This window comes from Ammospiza caudacuta, chromosome 6, assembly GCF_027887145.1.
Source record: "Ammospiza caudacuta isolate bAmmCau1 chromosome 6, bAmmCau1.pri, whole genome shotgun sequence".
In the NCBI taxonomy this organism is placed as follows: domain Eukaryota; kingdom Metazoa; phylum Chordata; class Aves; order Passeriformes; family Passerellidae; genus Ammospiza; species Ammospiza caudacuta.
This window is the reverse complement of record NC_080598.1, coordinates 17,551,650-17,576,025: the sequence shown is the minus strand read 5'-3', so window position 1 is coordinate 17,576,025 and position 24,376 is coordinate 17,551,650. Positions and strand designations below refer to the sequence as shown.

Sequence of the window (24,376 nt, the reverse complement as noted above, 5' to 3'; positions counted from 1 at the left end):
GAGTTATTTTGACCAATATACCCAAAAACATGTATAATTCTGGCTAGGGCAAAATTCAGATTATTGCATTTGTGTTACTAATGGAATCTTCTTCAACTTTGTTTCCATATTCTGTTGTATTGCTTCTCTTATTGAGTATTTCTCCCCTCTGAACCCTAGGCTGAATAGCATCTGCAGAATGCTGCTTATATTTAGAGATATACTTTCAGGTACTTTGGGATTGAAAAAAAAAAAAAAAAGATGTCTCTGAACAAAAGTTTGCATTTTCAGGTACACCTGAAAGTTTTGAATGTCCAAGAGATTTGAGGGAATTTGGTCCAATTGGAAATCAGGCTAGAGATAATTTGAGGGGATTTGGTCCAATTGGAAATCAGGCTAGAGATAATATATCAAAGTATAAATTAAACCTTTCAAAGATGAAAATATGAAACTAATTCTCTTGGTTAAGAAACAATAAAATCTTTTTCTTAGTCTGGCCAATTAATGTTAATGTGTAGATATCAAGTTACCAAGTACATAAAATAGTAATGGGACAAATTAAGAGAGGAGCCTTAATGTACATAGACATTTGCTCAGTCAACCAAAGTTCCTAAAGGCGCAGCTGCAAGTCTGGAAACACTGACGTCTAAAATAGAAAATGTTATTTTTTTATTTTTTTTCTCTTTCTCTGTTTTGTGTTTTACAACAGAACCAAACAAAAAAAAAGGCTGCAGGTAATGGTCATGGAGTGCTTGAAGGGCATCTGCCTTCCCTCATCACAAAGTGAAGGTATGTCAGACACTTCTAGCTGCAAAACATACATGCAGGAATCACTGTGTGATTCAGCTGTGAGGACTAAGTGATCTGATCAATCTTTTCTGTATCTCTTGTTCATAATAATTATTTGTTCTTAAAAGAAGGAATAATTTGAGGAATGGTTGGTTTGGGGTTTCTTTTCCCTATTAGGTGCAGAGCAGAACTCAGAATTCTCATGGCAAAAAAAGGCCAGAGAGCAGATGAGGTGAGATGACAGATTGGGGTAAAACATGAGCAGCCAGCTCACAACAAGCGAGTTCATTGCGTGACAATCTTCCTGCTCTTCCCTAGGGAGTCAGCGCAAGGGTTCAAGAAGGAGCAGATGGAAACAACTGCCAACAGATGAGTACTGGAATGGATTCAAGCCACACTACTTGCTGGAACTTGAAAGTTTGTGATGGCCTGAGCTTTCCCAACCACAGGTATCTAAGATTTGGAACCGGGCAGCTGTCAGTCAGTTCTTATTTATGAGGACCAGAAAAACTCCACTGTTGTCCTGTAGTGTGGGGAATCTTTTCAACTGTGATTGCAGATAGTACTAAAGATAAAGAATTCTCCTAAGATATTTTTCATGAATGTGTCTATCTCATAGTGCATTCACTTAAAATAGTTTTTCTCTTGACCTTGAGCTGAGATTTAACAGGTGGGTAAAAGATAAATTTAGGAAGGCCAGTGACGCAATGCTGACACTTTTATGTCTTCTTGTATAATTTTGAGCGTACCATGAAGAATAATAAATGGCAAAAGCTAAAGTGTCCTTGGCAAACAAACAAACAGAATAGCACCCTGTGATATTTTTACCTTTGTTTCCTCTTACCACACACAGTTTTTACTCCCACAGAGCTTGAAATATTAACCCAGCATGTTAATTTATTTCTTCCAGAGTTGCCCTGACCATTGCATTTAACATCTCTCTTGGAAGTACTTCAAACCAAGTGGCTGGCTCCATCTCTAGCTTTGTTAATTAGGCACATTACTTCGTTGCTTTTCTTCTTATCGCTTAATGTAATTGGCATTTGTGAAGCTTTTGAAAGGCATGTTTGGGACTACATTTTGTGCAGCTGGCTTTCAACTGCAAGCTGTTTCAAGTGTGTAGTTCTGCAGAGGACAGCCTTTGAGAGCCTAGAGCACGAGTGCCTAGCACATACCCGCTTCCTTTCCAAAGGGAACAAAGGGATGTGAGTGTGACCTGTCCCATACAAAGGAACACGTGTGACACATGAACCCCCTTGCATGCATTTGTATTTCCATGCCATTAGATCTGTAATGAGAGCATTACGTGCCCTGGATGGAGAATGGTCTCCTTTTACAAGCTGTTGTATAAATGCTTTGCTCTGTGATGCTCTTCATCCTGAACTTTAGTCCATACATAGGGATGCCTTGCCATATAAACAAAAGGGTTTTTTTCCATCAAAATGCATCTTTGAGCATCCAAACTCAAACCATGAGCTTGTACTGCTGTAATAATCCCAGTATACTGTGTCAACTGCCAGCAAGACTGATGAATTTACATTGGCCAGGAATTCAGTTCATTGATTTCAGTTGTTGTGGTGTGAAATGATGCTCTCTACCTGAGCTGAGAAAGAGTTAGATGTGAGAGTTTACGGGGGGAAAAAGTAATGTATATAGTGAAAAAAACAGATGTCGAAGTCCTGTTTTTCATGGAAATGCTGCCCTCCGGTGGCCCGGAGAAAAGCTTACACACTGCTTGTCCGTTCAATAATGTACTTTCACACTGCAGCAAGCAGCAGCTCTCAAATGTGGATTGTCTAGGCTCCTGCCTCAGGAAACTCGCAGGTGCCATAAAAACAAGTTAAAAAATCAGAACAAAAAGGTATTGCTTCATTTAGTTTAGGATTCAGAAGTAGAGCATTGATGTGAAAGAAAGGAATGTTGTGTGGCCAAAATATAAAAGGAATCATAGAATGGTGGGGGTTGGAAAGGGCCATAAAGATCACCTTGTTCTAACCCCTCTGCTATGGAAAGGGGGTTGGAACAAGACCTCTCACTAGACCAGGCTGCTCAGAGCCCCACCCAACCTGGCCTTGAGCACTTTCAGAAATAGGGCACCCACAATTTCTCTGGGCAACCTGTTCCAATGCTTCACCACTCTCACAGTAAAGAATTTCTTCCTAATACCTAATATAAATCTACTCTCTTTCAGTTTGAAGCCATTCCCTTTTGTCCTGTCACTACATGGTCTTTTGAATAGGCTCTCTTCATCTTTCTTGTATTTTCCCTTCAGGTACTGGAAAGCCACCCTGAAACCTTCTCTTTTCCAGGCTAAACCATCCCAACTCTCAGCCTTTCCTCATAGGAGAGGTGCTCCATCCCTCTGATCATCTTGGTGGCCTCCTCTGGACTCCCCCCAACAGGTCAATATCCCTTCTGTGCTGAGGACCCAGAGCTGGAGGCACAGCTCCAGGTGGGATCTCACCAGAGCAGAGTAGTGGGGGAAATCACCTTTGTGCCCTACTGAGGGACTTTGTCACCAGAGAATGTCATTGTGATCCTGCTGTCATCTGCAGTTCCTCTGCATCTCCCCACCTGCCTTCTTGGCAAGCAGCCTGTCTCCCTCAGGACCACTGCTCTCAGCACAGGCCATACAATGCATTCAAAGACCTTCCATTTCTCCCTCCTTTTGTCTTTATTTTTCACCTAAAGAAAAATAGAGTGGTGCCCCAGAATTTGCCTAGCAATAAAAAAGCCAAAACGCAACCAACCATACTAATCTTACCACTTTTTGTCTCTATTTTTGTAGAAGGTTCTTAGTGGGGTGGAAATTGGGTTTTCCAATATATTTTTCTTGATGCTCTTAATGTATGTGCCTCTAGATGCTGTCTGAAGACTGTGAATATCTTTGCTGTTCCTGCACCAACAAACCTGACATGATGGAAAGATGATAAAACAGAGCATGGAGTTCACCAAGCAATGATTTCAGGAAGAAATGTAATTAATATTTTTCCCAGCAGATGTGGCTGTTGGACCAGAAAAGGCTCAAGGTCAGTTGAGGTGGTTTAGGGAGAACTGTGGAGATTGGGGGACCCCTTTGACTGCAATGGATATGCCCCACTAGGAGGCAACTGTGCTGAGACACAGGCTTCTGAGTGAATCTGACTCCCAAAATCCCAATTAAAATTGCAACCTCCCTCAGTCATGTGATTAAGTGGCTTATTGTCTGTTAGAGTTTTTAGTAAATTTTTAATAAATAGTTACAGCATTTGCCTTGCTATTGATAAATGTGAGGTTATGCATTATTGCATAAATAGCACGGTTGTTGATGTTGCTAAGATGCCTGTAGATGATAAAAGTTATTGCTGTTGTAGTAAGAAAATGTGAATTCAGTGTCGTGTTGACTGCATTATTGGGAAACCCCTGAGGTTTTCTATCACCCCATGGTTACAGGATAGATCAGCTTTCACCATTAGCTTACCATGTTAAATCTTTATTCACAAGTGGCTGTGTATGCAAAATGTAGGTTTCTGAGTCCACAGGGAAATTTCTGGATTCCTTACACTGACCCAAGTGGCTCTGTCAGATGTGTTCCTAATTGCTGCTGGTTCCTGGGAGGGAAAGGCCTATCTGACAGCTCTTCTGTATTATGCTAGGGACCATCCCCTCCCTTGTTAGCCCTGAAATGTCAAGATGGAAAGGTCTCCACTCTAATGACATTCCCAGTTGCACAACAAGCCTGTTGAGAAGGGAGCATGCTGCATCCATCAAGGAGAGGAGGTCATGGCTGTTCAACAGTTTTACTAGAAAACCAGTGATTTGAGAGGCTGAGGGAGGGTGAGCTGATAGTAAATAGTGCTTAATGAGGTACTTGGATGTGCCTCCCAAGATGATCTCCAGGTCCATGCTGTCAGAGATTTGCACTCTGACTCTACATGGCCTTTTTACCTCCTGCCTGTGAAGCCAAGATTGCCACATGCAAGTTGTGTGAAATGACCTTCATACCATCTCCTGCTATCACAGGCTCCGTGTCAGCCACTCATTTAGGAACTGTTGCAGGCTTTCAGCACTATTATGGGGGCAGTTTCTGGATGGTACTTTCAAGATCAGGTGAGCACTAAAGCCTGGCAGCTTGTTCAGAGGCTTGTGCTCAGGGGGATCGGCACATCTGAGAGCGTTGTGAAAGAAATGGGTCAGTGACCAGAGCACGAGCAAAGGGTCACAGCAGGGAGTTTGTCCTGGCTTTGCACTGCTACCTAAACACTCTCCCAGACAGTATTATATGCAGTAGCCTGAAAATATTCCTACTGAAGCTGGAAATATTCCTACTGATTTCAAGGAAATTTTTAAACAAAAATGAAATATTAATTAATTCATTCATTACAATTCATAAGGTATAAGGTACAAAGGTTTCCTTGTCTCTTTTGGATGTACTTCTTCTGAAGATGGCAGTTTTGGTTCTTTGCACATTTTGAACCTTTTAAATATCTCTGCAAAATGTAAGATGTAAAATGAAAACTGCTTTTCTGTCCACTTTCAAGGGGTTTTTTAAGATCTTTATCTTGAGTTGAAAGTGATAAGTCATTTTAGAAGAGCAGTATGTGGGGTGAAGTAACTGCCAATTTAATATTTCTTTAATATATTTGGATTCAGATAATAAAATCTTTTTAAAGGGAAAACAGATACCAAGAATAGTTCATATATCTTTTACCTAAAATTGAATGTTTGGTATGTGAAATACTTCTGTAGCAGTATTGCTATGATAATGCAGGACATGGTGTTTAACATTGTTATTTGCAATTTTGTTGCAGTTTGTTGTGGAATATTGAAAGTAGGAAAAAGATCCTCTTCACTCTCATACTGGCAAATTATCTGATGAAATCTAAAATTGGAGCATTTATTACATGTAAGTGAGATATAAATTTATTCCTCTTCACTTTTTCCATAGCAGTGGTTTGAGTAAGATAAACCAGTGGTACTGAGTTTGTCATGCAGTGCTTTCTTAAGCTACCAAATCAAATCAAACATTCCTAAAATGTGCACATATCATTATATTTGAAGACAGCTACTTTCCTTTATTAGTTTGTATCTATATGACTTTCCTTGTGGAGGCAGTGTTCCTTAGGAAACATCATTTTGAACTGGAAAGTTTATGTGGCAAAAACTTTCAAACTATCAGTGTGTGTTTGGAGCCCATGCTGGAGTGTTTCTGTAGACCAAGGTAGACTTCACTTTTTCTTGTAGGATCAACCCAAAATGCCTAAATTCATCTTCAGGAGTCCAATTTAAGACCCAAAGTTTGTATATGTTGGATCGGCCTTGCATATGCTCCTTGGCTGTGTCAGGAGTAAACTAAAACTCTGAGTGCAAATATTACTAGCCTCAAAATATTTGCTCATAGACTGGGATATATTTCTATCAGTTACATGCTGTCCTCTTCATGCACAAGGCTTTGTTTTAAATATATTTATTACCTTAGAAATAAACAGGAAGAGCTGGCACAAGAGAACAATTTTCCTTATCTAAGTAAAAAATAGATATATTTGTAACCTAAACATGTATTTATCAGTGCTGATGCCCTTTGGCCTTACTCCAGTGAACTTTTCTCACTGACATCAATGGGAGAAAGATGGGCTCTACATAGGAAACCTATGAATATTTTTTCCTCATCATCCATCCATCTATTTTGGGATGTGCTAAATGCCTGTTCTCTGTTGTAACATTAACATCAGTATGTGGAAACTCGGGTGCTAAAATAAATCAGTGAAATGCAATATACATGACTTCACATGGAACTGCATGTACATTGTTGAACACAAGTGCCCTGTGTCTGCTCTGCCATGTCAGCCCTACAGCCAGGTACCCCCCATTGTGTCCCTCAGAAGTGGGGGTGCATGCATGGCAGGCATGAACTCTGTGCTGCCAGCATGTCCGGAGCCTCTGTCATTCCTGAGCTTCCAAAATACCTTTGGTTGCCATTTATTGGCAGTAAAATGGATGCTTTTACCAGCCTCAAATTATGAGGATTAAAAGATCTTTAGTATTTCACAAAAGCATTTATTTGAAACTTTTGCACTGTGGGCCTGATAGTTTGCTGAAGGCAATGAAAATTATGTTGTTGATGTGTGAGGTCCTGATTTGTGAGGCAACTGTCTCTCCTTAGCTTTTATAAGGCATACAGGCTTCCAACTAACCTGAGCTATTTTTCCAGCCTTAGTAGAGACCCTCCTGACTAATGATAGTATGAATTAGCACATTCTCAAGTTAGTTTGATTTTTATCTTTAATGGAAAAATGAAAGGGGTAAGCTCAATCTTTATGGGCTAGAGTGTTTTCTGCCCACAGGGAGTCAAAGTTGGACTTTGATGAAGATGATGAGTGGCCAGTCCTGCCTCAGAGTCTCTTCTGATCTGTGGGAGCCTGGGCTGCTCCACAGAATGGTCCCATGCCTTGACACTGATTTATCATCCACCATGACCCCAAGCTCATGGATGAGGAAGGAATACCCATGGCTGCTACCATCCCTGCCCCTCTGGCTTCAGAAAAATCACCAAGCTTGGAGCACGACTGCCCCAGGAAGAAGGAGAAGCAACTACATTGCTCTGCTCAACACATGGAAGCTTGCTCCTCTCCTCTCCAGAGAACACTGACCTTCAAGGCCATACATGATTAAAGGAGTGGGACACATTCCCTGGAATTAGCTGTTCCCTCTTTCTTTTTCCTGCTTAAGGTAAGAGCTGCACAAACTCCCTCTATAATAGTCACCTAACAGAGAACACAATGACTAATCTGTCATCAAAGTATTTAGGGACGATGACGATACCTAGATTGGTTTTCGGTGTGCTTTTTGTTTTTATTTTACTGTGATGTTTCTACAAAATCCATAAATCATAGGGATGTGATAAGAAACAGGTTGTAGTTGCTGGTTATTCTTGTCCAGATGCACAGAAACACCCTGATTGTTACTTTCCAATGACAACCTGCTCAGGGCTAAACATTTTTCAGTTGCACAGCCAGCTTTCAAGGTTACACATAGATACTGAATGAAACAGAGCCCACTGGTTATTTTTAGAGAGGCTCTAAACAAGAAGCAAATCCCTGAAGCAGTGCTGCCAGAGATGCATAAAGTTCAAATCCAAATTAAAACTGCCTATCTTTGGCCTACATTCCAACTTGAACTTGAGGAAAACTGTGATCTGTGACTTGAACTTCATGACAAAAACTCATTTGCAATTAGTTTCTAATACCTGAGAATACATGAACTTGGTAAAAGCACTTGAAAAATAGAACGTGAATGAAAAATGTAAACACTTGTCCCAAAATGTAATACCTGTTCTTGTGAGTTTTGTATGAAGTTTCAGTAGCTACACTGGGATTTGGAGAGTCTCATTTTTTGTGATTCTTCATTTCAACACATCTTTGTAAGATCAAGTCCTACAATGTAATTGTAAATTTGGGGGGAGGAGGAGAAACATGCTTATTTATTGATCCCTCTAATAATGACCTGTGATGCTCAGGTCTAGCTTTAGCAGTGACCACAACAGAATATGAAGAAAGGAGACCCTTTGACAGCAGCATATTTATGCAAAGTGGTGCAACTGAAACATGTTCTTGATTTCTTTGCTGAATCAGAGCCTGTATCTTCTTCCTGCCAAGGCAGAGATCTAATACCACTCCTAAATGCCCTAGTAATTCTAGAAGCCCTAGCGAAAGTTAAGATAACACCACAGATTTTATAAATAAGGGTCTTTATTTAGAATACTGGTGAAAACATTCTTGGCAACCACATCGTATAAATATATAAAGTTAAAGTTTGACACAACAAACCAAGCAATATTAAATATTTTTAAAATTTTCCCCTTTTTAAGTTTTTGTTTTTTTATTTTTTTTTAATTTATTTATTTTGCTCTTTTTTTCTTTTTTTTTCTTCTTTTTTTTTTTTTTTTGGAAAGCAACTCTTATTTACAATTATACAAAAGTTTTATAAAAAATGGTCCACAACCTTATTTTGGCCAGAACAGGAGTAATAGGAAGGATCTATCATGCCACTACTGCTGTAGATTTCTATTTTCCTCCACATTCAAGAGCCAGCTTCCTATTCCCCACAGCCCAGATTAAACATTGGCCATTTCATGGTACACAACTTTATCTCTAGACGTATTAAATAACTTTAACAACCAATAAATAACTATGTGTACTTTGAAGTGATACAGGTTTGCAAAGTTAGATAGTTGAAGGAATTTTCAGTGATATTTTAAAATTGGAACAAGTCTTAAGAAGTCTTTTCAACCTTAGAAGGCAGGTCTTGAGCGAGGCCAAACGGAGCAAATAGGTTTTGGTGCAGTCCAGCTGGAAGGGTCCTTATAGCACTTGGTAGATGGGGTTGCTGCTGCTGCTATCCTGGGGGAGTGGGGTGCAGTTGGTGGGAGAAGGAATTTGGGCTCCACCATCATTCAGACTCACTCCTTCTGGAGGGGAACAGGGACTCCCTTCAGCAACAGTTTCCACCGGAGGCAGTATAGGGCATGTGGAATTATCTGTGGAAATCCTCTCTACAATGCTTGAGAGGCAATCGAGACTGGAAACAACAGAACTCTTCCCATGCTTTGGATCTAAAAAACAGACAAAAAGGTGCTCAGATTATCCAGTGGGTAATTAACACCAATGGGCACTGCACATTTGTGAGCATGTGAAGACTCAGAGGAAATTAATATTGGTGAAGGACACCAATAACCAGAAAATAGATTGTCATTTCACAATGGAAGAGATGTGCAATCACAGTCTGCTGCTCTGGGGACAGGGAGGATCTAAGGCTTCACTGAGTTCATAGAAAGGGAAGAGTGGATTTGAAATCAGTCATAAATTACTCCATTTTGGATTAATTATAGAGTAAGAAGTCTTCATGTAGAATATGGTTAAATGCTGAAATTAGTTGCAGACAATAACATACTTCTATCCAACTGTTAGATTTGCAAAATGGGAAATACAGCTATAACACATCCCCATATTTGCAAATACACCTAGAGGAAATCCAGTGCCCCTACCAGCAGCAGTGGCTTGCTGGCTGGAAAGGCAGGTTCCTCTCTCAGCCCAGCTGGACACAGAGCAGGCACAGGGAAGCTGCTGCACTGCCTGCCTCTGTCTCTGTGTTTCACACTGCTGTTAGGGCATGTACTCACCATTTGGGGACTCTGTGTAGTAGCTGCTGTCATAGCTGTTCCTTCTGCGAGAGCTGCAGGGAGGCCCGCTGTACTCCATCTGGGAAGGAGAGAAATCCAAGTCAGACTCTTACCCAAATCCCAGGAACCATCTAATTTCATATTTCAGGCTCTGGTCTGTTGCCATCATTCCAGTCCTGTCTGAAATGCCATCAAGTAGTAGATTCTTTGAGTAAGGAAAAACGTGGCTAGAAGGAAGTCCACCCCAGAATAGTTTATGTGGCACAGCTGTTCCACAGGAGAGTTACCACTCTTGCATAGAATGCTGCAACTTTACAGATGAGATGAGGCTTTCCAGCATTCTGACCAGCCCTTTATGTATCTTTAGTTTACAACAGGGAGACCTGAGTGTCCTGAGACCTGTGTGAAAGGGGAATTATGTCTTTTTAATTTAGTTTTTGAAGATTTTTCTAAACATTAATTCCTCTTTAAAAGCCTCTGTCTACCTTGTCCCTTTGTATTTCCTTCCATTTCTCTTCCCATTTCCATTTCGTATAGAAAATGCTCTAGAACATTGACTAATATATTTGTTTCCGATAGTTTAACCCACAATCAAATTCCTGTATTAGAAGAGGCTGTATCTTGAAGAGGAATCATTTGTGTAAATCTCTCCAATCTGTTAAGTATCTCAGTCACAGATACTGAACTCAGTAACGACTATCCCTCCAGAGCACAACAAGCAGTCTCTGGTCTGAAAGGGCAGTTCATGGCCTATCCAGAGAGCTGTCCTGGACTCTGGTCACCACATCCCACCAGCCCAGAGTCAGACCAGAGGCTGAACCTACAGCCCCAGCCAAAAGACATGGGGATGAGACACCCTCTCTGGCACCCACCCTTCTTCTCCCATGCCCCTAATGTACAACCTGGACTGAAAGCCTGGATTCTCCTTCCTATTGCTTGTAAATATCTATGGAGGGGATGGAGTGAGAAGAAAGATGGATAATCTTTTTCTGAAGGGTCAAAAAACCCAGTTCTTGTTGCTTAGACACTCCTCCTGTTGTCATGATGAATGGCAGAAAACAAAACCCAGACTCTTACCAATTCCCGTGTAACTACCATGTCCTAGGGGGCCCTTGCTCTCTGCTGTCCTTAGGTAATTCAAAGGTAATGATACAGCAGAAGATAGAAACAGAGATGCCTCAGGAGCTATGGGATCACAGGCAATGCCTCCATTCCAGGCAGCTTCCCAAAGTTCTCCCCTAGCAGCTTTGCCCTGGCTCTTCCAGGACACGGGGAACCTGCCTAACTTCCTATCCCAGGGAACAAAGCGTATAAGAGATTCTTCTTCTTTCCCAAAGATCCTGCCATGTGGGGACCCCACCTCCCTTCACTGCGGGTGCTCAAGGCATGACAAAGGACTTTGTCTTCTGCCTGGGGAGGTACAGAAGGCAGCTGCTATAGGAAGGACAGGAAAATGTGACTCGCCCTGCTCAGGTTTGGACCAGCAGTGTCTAGGGCACCTTTGGTGGCAGGGAGTCCTCCCTGGGGCACTCACCATGCCATCGGAGCAGTTGGAGCGGGGGCTGGAGGCGTCCGATTCCCCGCTGTAGTGCTCCAGCACTGGGTAATAAACGTCCTCCTGCTCGCGCAGCAGGGCCTGCAGGCTCTCGATGTAGCGGATGGCATTGCGCAGGATCTCCACCTTGGGCAGGCGCTGGTTGGGGTTGGTGGAGGTGCAGCGCTTGAGGGTCTCGAAGGCCTCGTTGACCTTGCTGAGCCGCCGGCGCTCCCTCATGGTGGCGGCCTTACGGCGGTCGGCGTTGGTAGTCTTCCTCTTGCACGCCTTGCAGGCCCACAGCAGGCAGCGGCCGGCCTGGTGGTGCCCGCTGGGCGCCCGGACGTGCTCCTCCTCGTGCCCGTGGTGGTGCCCGTGGTGGTGCGGGTGCTCCTCGGGCTTCAGCAGACCCCCGACGTGCACCAGCCGCGGGTCCAGGTCCTCGAAGAAGTGCATGTCCGACGTGTTGAAGCACGGGTCATCATAGAAGTCATCGGCGGCTGTGAAGGAGCAGAGGGAGCCCTCCGTCATCTCCATGGGGCCAAGTAAGTCCATGGGGGCGGCAGAGGGGACAGCGGCTAGACCAGAGGGGACAGCGAGGGGCTCGGAACGGAGGGGCCTTCGACGGGGCTGCTCTGCGGCCGGGCGGGTGCGCAGAGCCGAGACTCTCGCAGCCTGTCCCAGGCGAGGCCACCAGCGCTGGCTGCTGCCCCGACCCCCTCCGCAGCCGCGCCGGTCCGGGAGCGCCACTCGGGGCCGTATTTATGGCCGAGCCCCCCGGCGCGGCGGGTCGGGACGGGGCGGGTCGGGGGGCGCGGCCGGGCGGGTCGGGGGCCGGGGCGGCGGGGGGGGCGCGGTGTCCCGCTGGGGCAGCGGCAGCCCGGGCGCTCGGATGCGCACAGGGCTACATTTCCCCCGCTTGTTTTTTTTCCTTTCTCAGCAGCCCGCCCTGCCGCCGCGCCAGGGAGAGCGGCCGCCCCGATGCCCGAGGTGCTGGGTGCCGCTGGCCTCTCGCCCGGGGGGACAGCGGCGCGCCCCGCTGTCCCCGCACACACCGGTGTGAGTTTCTTCCTCACAGGGAAACAGCTCCCAGCCCCTGGACAGATCTGTCCGCGGCTCCGCGGCCACAAGGGTAATTACTGCGGGGGCTCCAGGGGACACCGCGGGCAGCCGGGACCGTGCGGCACGGCGGAGAAGCGGGGACACCAGGGAGAGCCAGGAGGTGCGGGGCAGAGGAGGGACACGGGGACACCAGGGAGAGCCAGGAGGTGCGGGGCAGAGGAGGGACACGGGGACACCGCGAAGAGCCGGGAGGTGGGGGCAGGGGGAAGCGGGGACCCCGCGGAGCGCGGGACGGGCAGGTGGCGGCCACCCGGTGGCGCTGCGGGCCTGTCCCAGCGGGAAGCGCCCCGTGCCCTCGGGGAGCCAGCCTTCCTCGCTCGGGAATCCATCCCTGCGAACTCTGCCATTCCGGGTTCCTCCTCCAGCTCTGTTCACCTGCACTCGGAAACATTGGGAGAGATGGATCGCACTCCGTGCCGCGGCGTTTTGCTGCGGTTGCGCTGCAGTTGGACGGCTCGCTCGATAAGGATTTATTTCTAGCAGTGGGAGAGTTTGGAGCTTGGGGAAATAGAATGGGTTTTGGTCACATCTCTCAAGGGTGCCAGAGTTTTTACTCTGGTTTTTTTTGAGTATCATTTGAGATGGGAAATTAGGTTCTTCTCAGTGGAATTCAGCAATTCAGCTGTGTGATTTCACTGACTTTATGATTAAAAGAGTAGTGCATATATTTAATGTCCCACAAGCTAAAAATAATTTCTGTTCTGCAGTTATAAATGTTGGCGAAATTTCAGCTTGTTCAAAATGAGCAGCAAAGCTCTGTCTTCAGTGGGACAAGGGGCTGACTGACAGAATCGCAAAAGGTAAAAACATCCATCAATGATCAATTCCCAGTCCCTGTGACTTCTCAGATGGGCTGCCATGATGATGGCTTCTTTTGTTGTTACACGATTTGTTTTTTGGTAAAATTTTTTGGCAAAAAATTCCTAATCTGCACTCCCCATTTTCTACTTACCTAAATATCTTTGAGTACAGACCAAGATGAGAACTGTGAGTTGCATTCTGTCACTATCTCTAAAAGATAAGTTTTATTTAAAGATAAAACTATATGTAGAAATTCATTCTTTCAGTGTACCCAATGCTGAAAAGCAATATGTCCCAAGGAAGGAGATCAGCTACTGACCATCCCTACACATTTAGAAATGTATCTCCCAGCTGTGTCTGGCAAATTTGTGGAGACACTTCAATGTTATTACAGATGTTCTTTGATCCAGAAGGAATAAAGATAGTTGATTTTAAATCTTTATTGAACAGCTAACAAAGTAAAATAATTTGTATGCAAAATAGTGCAAGGTACACAATAACGTAAAATAAATTTAAATGAGAAAGAGTTTTGTGCTGTAACAACTGAACATGTAAAATGGGATATCAAGGCTTTGTGCTGGCAGTGTAACCCACTCAAGACACTTAAACTATCTTCAGACCATTGGCTTAATTTTTGGAAAAAGGTAATTTTACCTAATACTTAGTCAGTATTGTAGCCTTTTCTGCCTCTGTGTGTTTGTAGCTTATATGTGACCCCAGGAAAAGACACTCATGGCCATGAGTGAGTAGGGGTTAGCTTGGGCAAAGTAGTAACAAACAGTGGCGCTTGGACAAGTACTACAGGGAGTTTGCCAATAATTGCCCATGAATGTGGGCTCAAGTGCATTAATTCCTCCAAGTGAAAAGGTCAGGAGAAGGCTATGACCACAGAGTAAATTCCACACAGCAGTCTTCCAGTGGTGCCCTTGAGGACACTTCTTTGGGTTTGGACATGCTGATCTCCAGATGTCCCATCCAATCCTAACAATTCTGATTCTGTGATTCCCTGCTGGTGCCACCACTAACATACACTTTCCAGTCTCATTCCCAAAGACAGGTTTGTCCAGAAAGATGTTGCCATCTACAATGAGGCCTGAAAAAATGTCCTTGCAAAGAACAAACCCTGAGAATGCTCTTCTGGGTTTTGTGTGGCCATAGTGGAGAGGATGAGGGACAGAATAATCTCCACTTGGAAACTTTTAAGGACATTGAGAGCAGGCAACCATAGGTGGTGCTTATGGCAAGCTTTTACAAGGATTCTATTGTTAAACCTCTTTGAAAACCTCTGGGGCTGTAACTCATATTTCAGTTAAGATAGGTCTCTTCTGAGCTTCCGGTTTGGATACTATATTTAGGGTACTGGTGCTACACTAGCTATTCAGAGCTGTCCCAGGTTGTGTGATTGGATTGTTTGGGCACTGCTTTGGAAGTACAGATGCAGGGAGTGTGGCTCAACAAGCATTCAGCAGAAAAAGATAATTTGCAAAGTTTCTATAACAGCTGCTGCCCTTAACATATTCTACATTCATCTTTGATATATTGTTTTTCAGGATGTGATTGTAAAGTAAGCTGGGAAGGCAGAAGCAGATTGTACTTCCTACACTGAGAAACATGGATAGACTCATCCTATGCACACCTGACAGGTATTGTTAAATCTGAGACCATACTCACAAGTGTGTGTGCCCTCTCAGCAGAAGCATCATGGGGACAAGAAGAGCTTATTATCTACAGTAACAGATTGATTTCTCTTTTCTTTTTCAGAGGATAGAGGCTGGGGAAACAGCTGATTGTGAGTTTATCTGGAATTAACAGAACTGTCTTTAGAGGCAGAGGGCTCAGAACATGTTCTGGCAAAGGAAAAGGGAGAGAAAAAGACTTAAATTCTTAGAGTGTGTGGATACATTTGGTTAGAAGATGAGCATGAGAAGTCTGAGAAACAGACATGGCACTACTTCATGGAAAAATTAGAGGCAAGTAAGTCTGACTCTGAAAAATGTAAAAGTCGGGTGCTTTGTTATGTTGGACTTTGTTAAATGCTCTAAACCTTCGAGGAAGCTGTAACTATGTTTCAGGTCATCACCTTTTAAAAGGTGAAGGTTGTTGTACAAGTAGGTGAAACATTACTAGTAGTACATGGAGTAGTTTTATACAGCACTAGTTTAGAATTCAGTTAGTAGCTTTGCTCTGGTCACACTTTAGTGGGCTGTATTTTAATACTGAGGGGGAAGGATTCCATTGCTCTTATTCATGTTGTGTTGCAGTCACTGGAACTAATTGTTGAATAAGGTATGCTCAGCATGAGGATGGGTGATGGAATCTAGCCCAGATGGAAATATATTTTAGACTCCTGCTGTATTAGAGAGCAGCAATCTCAACACAGGCAAATCTAGCACGATTCTAAAAGTGCTTTGAGCTATTGCTGTGGCAAATGGCAGTATTTTTATAAATGAATACAGAGGTTGTTTTAAAAGTGCTTATGTTCCCCATCCCCACCCCAAAGTTGAACCACATTCACAGAAAAGACTGGGAAAACATCTGCATTGAAATTTTCTGTCCCATGTTACAACACCAACAGAAGGTGAGCTTTGCAGAAATTGCTAGTTAACTGTAGCTGTATCAGAGTTTACTAAAAATGTTTCATTATGAAGTGCTTTAGAATAATGCAGTTTTCTGGCATTTATTTTCATTCTGTGCTCCCATCATGCACAACTTCCTCAGATGCAGAAAAATACTGGCCCAGTTTTGTATACATATGCAAAATCTCTTGGAGAAGAATACCAGCATGCCTGGGTGGTGAATTGAGGAACACTGGAGATACAGACATGGAACTGCATTTATTTTCAAGCAAAACAGGAATATCAGCCAAAGTATTATACAAAAGTGTGAGGCAATCTTCCAATGAATCAAATCCCAACTGCATAAAAGATGTATACAATGATAAAAAATCCCTAACTGCAGGCAGCTGATCTAGCCAGTTGCTCTTCCTGGGTGACCTTGGGAGCCAGGGGACAGAATGAGGCACTCTGGTAGGGGACTGATGAGAGGAATTTGGACACCTCTGCACTTGAACCAAGCTGGCTAACACTGCCCTAATTGAAAGGCAAAACTAATGAGTGGCCATTCTCTCTGATGCAATTCTAGTTAAGTGTGCTGTTTTTTCACTAGGATCTCATGCCCCTACTTGGGACCAAATAGGGAATATAAGAAGTAGCAGGAGTGCCACAGTAATGCCTTTAGTGAGCTACCTAAGATAGGGCTCTGTATTATAATTAAAGCAATCATCCTATGTTAAGTCTGGACAAGGAGCTACTCTCTTTGGTGACACTTGCAAAATATGCCTTAGAACCTCTAAAGTTCCCATCTAATGAGAACTCCTAATTTCTCTCTCATCTGCTTTCTGAGGATGAGAAAAGCTAACTAGGCAATAACTATAAAGAAATCAGCACACTTTCTTATTCCCACTGTTGAGGAAATGTTTGCATCCTTCATCCTGAAGTATACCACTAGAAATAGCTGATCAGTAAATGCATTAGTCTACTTATTTAAATGGCTACTATGATAGAAATAAGACAAAAAACACATTGTTTTTGAATGAGTCTTTTTAAAAAGTTCATTATTTTACCATACCTGTTAGTAATTTAAAATACTGAATAGTAAAATATTCAGTAATATAAAAGTAACTATTTATATATTCAGTAATATAAAACTAAATATTTGGATTTTCTGCCATGTAAAAGTTTCCTTGCACTAAAGGTGCAGTGATTTCTCTTTTACTTGTTTTAATAAAATTTATATATATCTTCTTAAAATAATTTGCACTGACTGATCCTATTAATCATTTAGGGAAAGAAAAATCTTAAGAACTTTTGGCTTCTAGGAAGAATTGCATAGATAAATGTGACAATCTAGCTGGCGACCTTGCTATCATTTAAAGCAAATAGTGGTACGGGCTAGATTTTGAGCTGTGACTCTGCACAGGATGAGGGGATGGGGTGGAAAGCAGGAGGAGGGACAGAGCATTGTGTCTCCAGAGTTTTGGTCCCATCTCCACCCTCAGCACAGGTTTGTCTGAGGAGCTGCCCTGTAGCTGCAGCAGCCTGGGCATTAAAGGCCCTCCCTGCCCTGCTTCACCTTTGCTGCTGTGCCATCATTACACTGTGGCAGCATGGTGGTGCAGTGTATGGTTGCATATATTGGCCCTATGCCATTTCTGTGCTGGGAACATTCTCTCTGGGGTCGCTTCAGACCTTCTGCAGCTCCTGTGCACTGCTGGAGAGGTGGGCAGGGGCTGCAGTGATCACTGGACTCTGGCTCTATGCTGGTCCTGAACTCTTTCTGCAGCCGGTCCATAAAATAGTCCCCAAGACTATTTCTGCCATCCTGGGAACAGTCAAGCCTGCGAGCATTGGTCAGCAGATCTCCCATCAGCTTGATCTTCTGGATTTTGGGCCCAATAAATTGTTTCTTGATAGTGCTTGCACTATGAGGGTCTGCATTTTCAACACTCAGGGCATAAAGCTCTTCAAAATATCGTAGCATAGTTTTCCATTGTACCATTGCTAGTTCCAGGGCTTTCATCAGACCGACTGCATAATCACAGTTTGGTTTCTGAAAACAAAGACAGAATTGTATTTACTCAAAAGAACAGCTCATGTATCTGTATTCATCAATGGATTCCTGCAACTTAACCTGGAGCTCTATAAAAGTTGTACTAGGATTTTGCAACAATTGCTTCCACTTTGGTACATCTATTGTTTTTTGCAGGCTTTAAACACAAGTGGCAGAATCCAAGCACTTCTTCAAGGAACAGAATTACATAGCAGCAGCTGTGCCTGAAGAGGGTTCTTACACCAGGAAATCCAATCACAGAATGCTTGGGGTTGGAAGGGACCTTAAAATCATCTTGTCCCAACCCTTTGCTATATTCCACTAGACCAGGCTGCTCAAAGGCCCATCCAACCTGGCCTTGAACACTCCCAGGAATGGGGCATTCTCTACTACTTTGGGCAAATTTTTCTGGTGTGTTACCACCCTCACAGTGAAGAGGGACTTCCTAATATCTAGCCTAAATATCTGCCCTCTTTCAGTTAAAAATTGTTATCCCTCCTCTTAACACTGAGAGAGTCCTTCTCCCTCTTTCGTGTAGCCCCCCTTTAGGTACTGGAAGTCCTAAGATCATTCTTGATGCAAACTGAATGTTAAAAAAGATTTTAACAATAGTCCTTTTACTTTCTACAGCTTAACTGCTATGATGGACAAGAGGAGCATTCTGCATTAACTAATTTGGTAGAGGAGAAGCAGCTTCTTGGTCTTAAACAAATGAGGTGGGTTATTTTTTTCCTGAAAACATTTGAGTTATTCCTTTGAACCTTGCAAGCCCAAGTTAGATCTTCGACAGTTCAAATTCTGTTGTGAGCTCTAATTTAGGAAATTAATTACTGCCCCAAGCTGGATGTTTCTCCTTCCTTAGCACTCTTTTTAAGTGTTAGTCATGTCTAAGCTTCCACTTAGGTTCAGTGTGAAGGAGACAAGTGGGCTGTTTCAGCACAATTTAAGGGGTCATAATCCATTACAGCATACTGGAAACAGCAGTGTCCAGCTGAGTAAAAGGAAAGGGGAAAACTGTTCATATTCTTTTGGGCTGGAAAGCAACCCCATAGAGTTAGGACAGTATGTGTGACAGTTTCTAGGCATCACAATCAAGAACAAAACCATGTACACAAGTATGCCAAATAAATTATAACTGGAAATCTAATAGTGGGTGAATGCAGAGATCTGAATTACCAACAATATAATTCACTAAGTTAAATGGATCAAAACTGCTTGAAAATTTGTTGACTACTACCCACCTGGATGGTTTTAGAGCAGTAATGGCCTCCTCTTTCCTGCTGATACTTCATCAGTGCCTCTGCAGCTTCTCTCTCTTCCAGAGCTTGATGCAGGAAGAACTTTGAAATATTTGGTAGAGCCACATGTGACTGATCAAAATATTCACCCTAAGGACACAAAACAAGAGTGTTAAGATCTGCCAGATATGGGACTCACCTGCAGCAGAATGTGGCTTTAACAGAACTTGGGAGATCCTTCCAATGGAAGGTATTTTGTTTACAAAGCACAATCACTTTGGAGACCTTGATCTGACTTCTAAAATAAGTGAAGTGAGTAGTTAGAGTATGAAATGAAAAATCTATACTTCTACTAGAACTCCTTCTATCCTTTAATATTGGTCAGGCAACTGTAGTAATGATGTTGCTCTTGCAGTAGCAGTTAAGAGATCTTCAGAATATTTTATTTATGAGTGGTTAGCATGTGTCTGTTTTGTAATTGTGTTCTGGGGAAGGGTTTTATTTTGTTTTTTAAACATACTGCCAGAATGGGGAACATAAAATTTATCCCTGCAGGCCTGCATTCCAGTCAAAAGTTAGCTTTCAAAGGTATGAGAAAGATGAGGCAAATACAAACACAACTTTAGATCTGTTTCTCAGTTTTATTATGGACAATGGTATTCCAAACTAATGGATACTGCTACTGAACTATACACCTTCAATACAATATATAACTCATGCCTGGGAAGGCATCTCAGGAAGAACATAAATCTGTTGGAGTGAGTCCAGAGGAGGGAAACAAAGTTATCAGAGGGATGGAGCACCTCTCTTGTGAGGAAAGGCTGAGAGAATTGGGTTTGTTCAGCCTGGAAAAGAGAAAGCTCTGGTGACCTAATTGTGTCCTTCTGGTACCTGAAGGGAGACTACAAGAAAGATGGAGAGGGAATTTTTATAAGAACATGCAGTGACAGGACAAGGGGGAATGGCTTAAAACTGAAAGAGCAGGTTTGCATTAGGTATTTGGAAAAAACTCTTTACTGTGAGGATGGTGAGACACCAGAACAGGTTGCCCAGAGAAGCTGGCCCTGAGCAGGCTGGTCTTGGGAAAGGTGTCCCTGCACATGGCAGGGGGTTTGCAACCTGATGATCTTTAAGGTTCTTTCTAACCCAGGCCATTCTTTAATTTCAGATATATTACAACCCTAAATCATCTGCTGGCCTTGTTCTGTATGAGAAAGTAACAACTTAAACCACCGCCATATTTAGCCATGCTAACAGATCTAATAGCTCTTATATTTAGAATATTTTATCCATGGTATGGGTGTCTCGTAAAGAGAAGTATTGCAGGAAGGTAGCAAAGGAGAGCCAGCAGGTTACACTGGTTGGAACACTGGTTCTGCACAGCTCTGGTGAGGAGAATGAGAGGCAGCAGATGGGACTATGCCAAGAACCAAACTGAGGGAGCTACAGCATCCTGATCTGCTGGTGCCCTGACTATGTGTGTGCAGCACAGCACAGCTTCTGTCCCTTGGGCATGTGTGTGCAGCACAGCACAGCTTCTGTCCCTTGGGCATGTGTGTGCAGCACAGCATAGCTTCTGTCCCTTAGATATGGGTGTGCAACACAGCTCAGCTTCTGTCCCTTGGACATGCTCTGCACCACAGCACACATAACTGCACATTCAGCTGTTGGCTTACAGCCTGCCTCGGAGGGGCAAGCAACAAGTATGTGCATTTCCTAAGTTCTGCTTCTGATTGTCTTCTCTGCTTTCCTCTACTACCCTGCTGAAATAGGAAATACTTGCATTTCACCTCTGTTCAGAAAGAAAATGAAGACATGTTAGACACACAAGTTTATGTTTTTCTCTTATATTTTCAGGGCCTTCTTGGGATAACCTAAACCTGTGACACATATAGACGCATGCAACCATAAACCATTGAGGAGAAAGCACATACTGGAATGTTTTATTAAGAACATTCATTGCTTTATTTGCAGAAACCTTTTCCTCAAGTCACTCATTCCTGTTTCTGTTGACAGCACAGCCAAGATTGAATGTTTTATAAGCACTTCCTGAGTGAAAGTGTGAAGCACAACCTGAAGTGAAGCTCAAGTTAACACATCTGCTTAACTGTTAAGGTAAATCTTTTGTGTCAGTAATTCACTATTTAGGACGTTCACATTTCTAGGTTTGATTTGTCCACAGTCAATTTCTGAGCTTTCTCCATCCCATCCAGCTGCCAATCACTACAACTTTTTTCTTACATAGGTTTAACAGGTTTTACTGTATACTTAAATTTTCATTGAACTTTAACTTGATACCAAACTCAATTGAAAGATCTTGGGGATATACTGAATATAGTTTGTGTTGCTTCTCCGTGGATGCTTGCCATCAGAAGTTACAGCATTGATAATTTTGACTTTTTAATTTTAATGTCTCTGTTAAGTTATATGTTTGCATTAACACTTGATATGTAGCCAGATAGAATTCTTGCATGAATTTGACATGGTATCAGTGATACCTTTTATGATTTCATGTCCAAAGTTCATTCCTGTGGAGCAAGAAACCCTAAGCCATCCACGATGTTCACAGACTATTGTTAACCACACACAACTATTCACAAAAGTTTGGGGAAAAACCCACTCAAATATACTCCAAAGCTGTTAGCATCCCCGGTTTCTGTCCCTTTTCCCCGGGCAAAAGGCCCTCTGTGAATTACCCAAAACACAAGCGCGCTCGTTTGTTTCACAGCCCGCGCGTTACGGACCCTCCTCGTTGTTCCGTGGCCGTGCGGACGCAGCGGCCGCGGCGCGGCTTCGGCAGGAGCGCTGCCGCCGGCGGGCCGGGCAGCCCGGAGAGCCTCCAAACCCCTGGGTCAGGACACAGGCACCGCTGTGCTGTCCCTGCCCGCCTCTAAACCCTCCTCAGCCGGGCTCCGGCACCTGCTCTCCCCTCGGCCGGTGGGAGAGGGGCACACGCAGCCCGCCGTGCCCTCCCGCGGCCGTGCGCGGCCCGCCGCCTTACCAGCGCCTGCAGGCAGTAGTGCAGCTCCAGCTGGGCGCCGGTGAGGCCGCAGAGCGCCTCCTCCACGGCGGGCGGGAAGCCGTGGCGGACGCGGCTGCCGGGCAGCGGGCGGTGCGCGGGGCAGGCGGGCAGCGTCACCCGCGGCCGCTTGGAGCGCGGCTCGGCCATGGCCGGCGCCGCCATGGGGCCGCCGCTGTGCCGCCGCCGTGCCGCCTGATATAGCCGGGCACCTGGGACACACCTTGCGCGCCGCCGCCCGCCCGCCCAGGGAGGAGGAGGAGGAGGAGAGGATGTGGGTGTGCGGATGCGGGGGGGCCGGCGGGGACTGCCGTGTGTGCAGGGCCCTGGGCAGGCGCGCCGGGAGCGCAGACAGCTCCGAACAGCACGGAGAGCCCGCGGGTGCTCGCAAACAGCGTGAATAATGAATCACTGACATAAAAGATTTACCTTAACAGTTAAGTAGATGTGTTAACTTGGCCTCTGCTTGAAGTCGTACCGCACAATTTTGCTGAAGAAGTGGTTTTAAAGCATTGAATCTGACTATGATTGACTTGAGGAAAAGTCTTCTTTATTAATAATGTTCTTAATAAAACATTCCAGTATGTACTTTCTCTTCAGTGGTTTATGATTACATATGTACATGTGTCACAGGTTTGGGATATCCCAAGATGGTCCTACAAACATAAAAGGAAAACATAAACTTGTGTGTTTGACATGTCTTCATTTTCTTTCCAAACAGAGCAACACAACTGAAGTGAAAGTATTTCCTATATAAGTAGGATAATAGAAGAAAGCAGGGAAGACAATCAGAAGCAGAACTTAGGAAATGCACATACTTGTTGCTTGCCTCTCCTAGGCAGGCTACAAGCCAACAGCTGGATGTGCAGTTATGTGTACTGTGGTGCAGAGCATGTCCGAGGGACAGAAGCTGTGCTGTGCTGCACACCCATATCCAAGGGACAGAAGCTGAGCTGTGTTGCACACACATAGTCAGGGCACCAGCAGATCAGGATGCTGTAGCTCCCTCAGTTTGGTTCTTGGCAAAGTCCCAGCTGCTGCCTCTCATTTTCTTTGACATCAGAGCTGTGCAGAGACAGTGTAACCTGCTGGCTCTCCTTTGCTTCCTGTCTCTAATCCATTGTCTATATGGGGTAGAAAAACCATGGATAAAACTCTTCTAATGTAAGAGCTGAGCCCTTTTCCAGTACCTCTGGTTCCAGCAGCAGCATCTGAGATTGTGGCCAGGCTGGGCTGAGGCTAGAGTGGCTGGTGAGAACATGCAGGCAGAGGCATGTTCTCACCTCCCTTATGGGAGGGAGTGAGCTCTGAGAAGTCCTGGACATTTAGCAATGTGTGTGTATATCTTGGCTACAGGGTAAATTCTTTAGGTTTTTTGGTTTAGTGCTAAAAATATTGATGCTGAACTGGTCCTACCTATGCTTGTTAAACTATCTCCAGTATTTTAGTAACCAGTAACCCTCAGCTTGTACAGTAACTTCAAATACACGTTACTGATTTTTTCAACTGTTTTACCACGTGGATGGAGCTCGGCATTTCTTGAACATTTCTTTACCTTTAATAGATTCTGACCAGTGGAGAGGAAATATGAGTAATCTCAACACCCTTCAAAATCAATATTTTTCTCTTCAGTGACTTTGTTTAGTAAGCTCAATGTTATGTGCTGTTTTGTGGAATATTTTTGTAGCAAACCACTCCCCCACCAGCCCAGGATGCTAAGGGCAGAATCGTTTTCCATTGCCTGTTTTAATTGTTATGGGATCTGACTGCCTAGAGCCCAGCATGCATCATCTGACAGTAGTCATGTAGAGATATGAGAACATTGCTCATGAGAAACTTAGATAATCCTTGTTCACTGCCTCCATCTCATATGCTATTCAGTCCTCTTTGTTTGCTGTAATTATCCTAATTATCCATTTTTTTAGTTCTGATCCTTCATGTTGTAGTTAAATTAGGAGTTTCACTTTAAAAATCAAACAGCATTTAAGCATTTGGGTAAAATTTCATGTGAGTAATAACTGTAATGTTTGCAAGCCTAAAATAAGTACCCAAAGTCATTAAATGAGCAATGTATGACCTTATTCTGAAGTTCTTAGTAGGCATCCTCTTCTTCACTGTAGCACTAGGGA

General features: G+C 43.8%; 2 protein-coding genes across 3 annotated transcripts; both read right to left on the bottom strand.

Annotated features, from left to right (window-relative positions):
* Nucleotides 1-8,570: 8,570 nt before the first annotated feature.
* Nucleotides 8,571-12,014, bottom strand: MYOD1 (myogenic differentiation 1). Of its 2 annotated transcripts, none has more exons than XM_058807387.1 (3): nt 11,460-12,014; nt 9,926-10,004; nt 8,571-9,358 (listed from the first exon to the last, which is right to left on the bottom strand). In XM_058807387.1, exons 1-3 carry the CDS (start codon nt 12,012-12,014, stop codon nt 9,108-9,110), a joined length of 885 nt encoding a protein of 294 aa, XP_058663370.1. In that variant the 3' UTR covers nt 8,571-9,107. The 2 variants fall into 2 exon arrangements, 1 of the variants encoding a protein (XP_058663370.1); XR_009274845.1 differs by having other exon boundaries at nt 9,196-9,358; nt 9,926-10,324.
* Nucleotides 12,015-16,272: 4,258 nt separating this feature from the next.
* Nucleotides 16,273-22,397, bottom strand: LOC131559294 (ferritin light chain-like). The gene is made up of 3 exons (XM_058807626.1): nt 22,230-22,397; nt 19,232-19,378; nt 16,273-17,990 (listed from the first exon to the last, which is right to left on the bottom strand). Exons 1-3 carry the CDS (start codon nt 22,395-22,397, stop codon nt 17,487-17,489), a joined length of 819 nt encoding a protein of 272 aa, XP_058663609.1. The 3' UTR covers nt 16,273-17,486.
* Nucleotides 22,398-24,376: the final 1,979 nt, after the last annotated feature.

Bases quoted from the DNA above. Each gene is read 5' to 3' on its own strand.
- LOC131559294 (XM_058807626.1), bottom strand. From the start codon at position 22,397: ATGGCCGAGCCGCGCTCCAAGCGGCCGCGGGTGACGCTGCCCGCCTGC. The intron at 19,379-22,229 runs GTAAGGCGGCGG...TTGTGTCCTTAG, and splicing joins ACTACTGCCTGCAGGCGCTG to GGTGAATATTTTGATCAGTC. The intron at 17,991-19,231 runs GTGGGTAGTAGT...CTTTGTTTTCAG, and splicing joins ACTGCTCTAAAACCATCCAG to AAACCAAACTGTGATTATGC.
- MYOD1 (XM_058807387.1), bottom strand. From the start codon at position 12,014: ATGGACTTACTTGGCCCCATGGAGATGACGGAGGGCTCCCTCTGCTCC. The intron at 10,005-11,459 runs GTGAGTGCCCCA...TCTCCTTCCCAG, and splicing joins CCAACTGCTCCGATGGCATG to ATGGAGTACAGCGGGCCTCC. The intron at 9,359-9,925 runs GTGAGTACATGC...TCTGTTTTTTAG, and splicing joins CTACACAGAGTCCCCAAATG to ATCCAAAGCATGGGAAGAGT.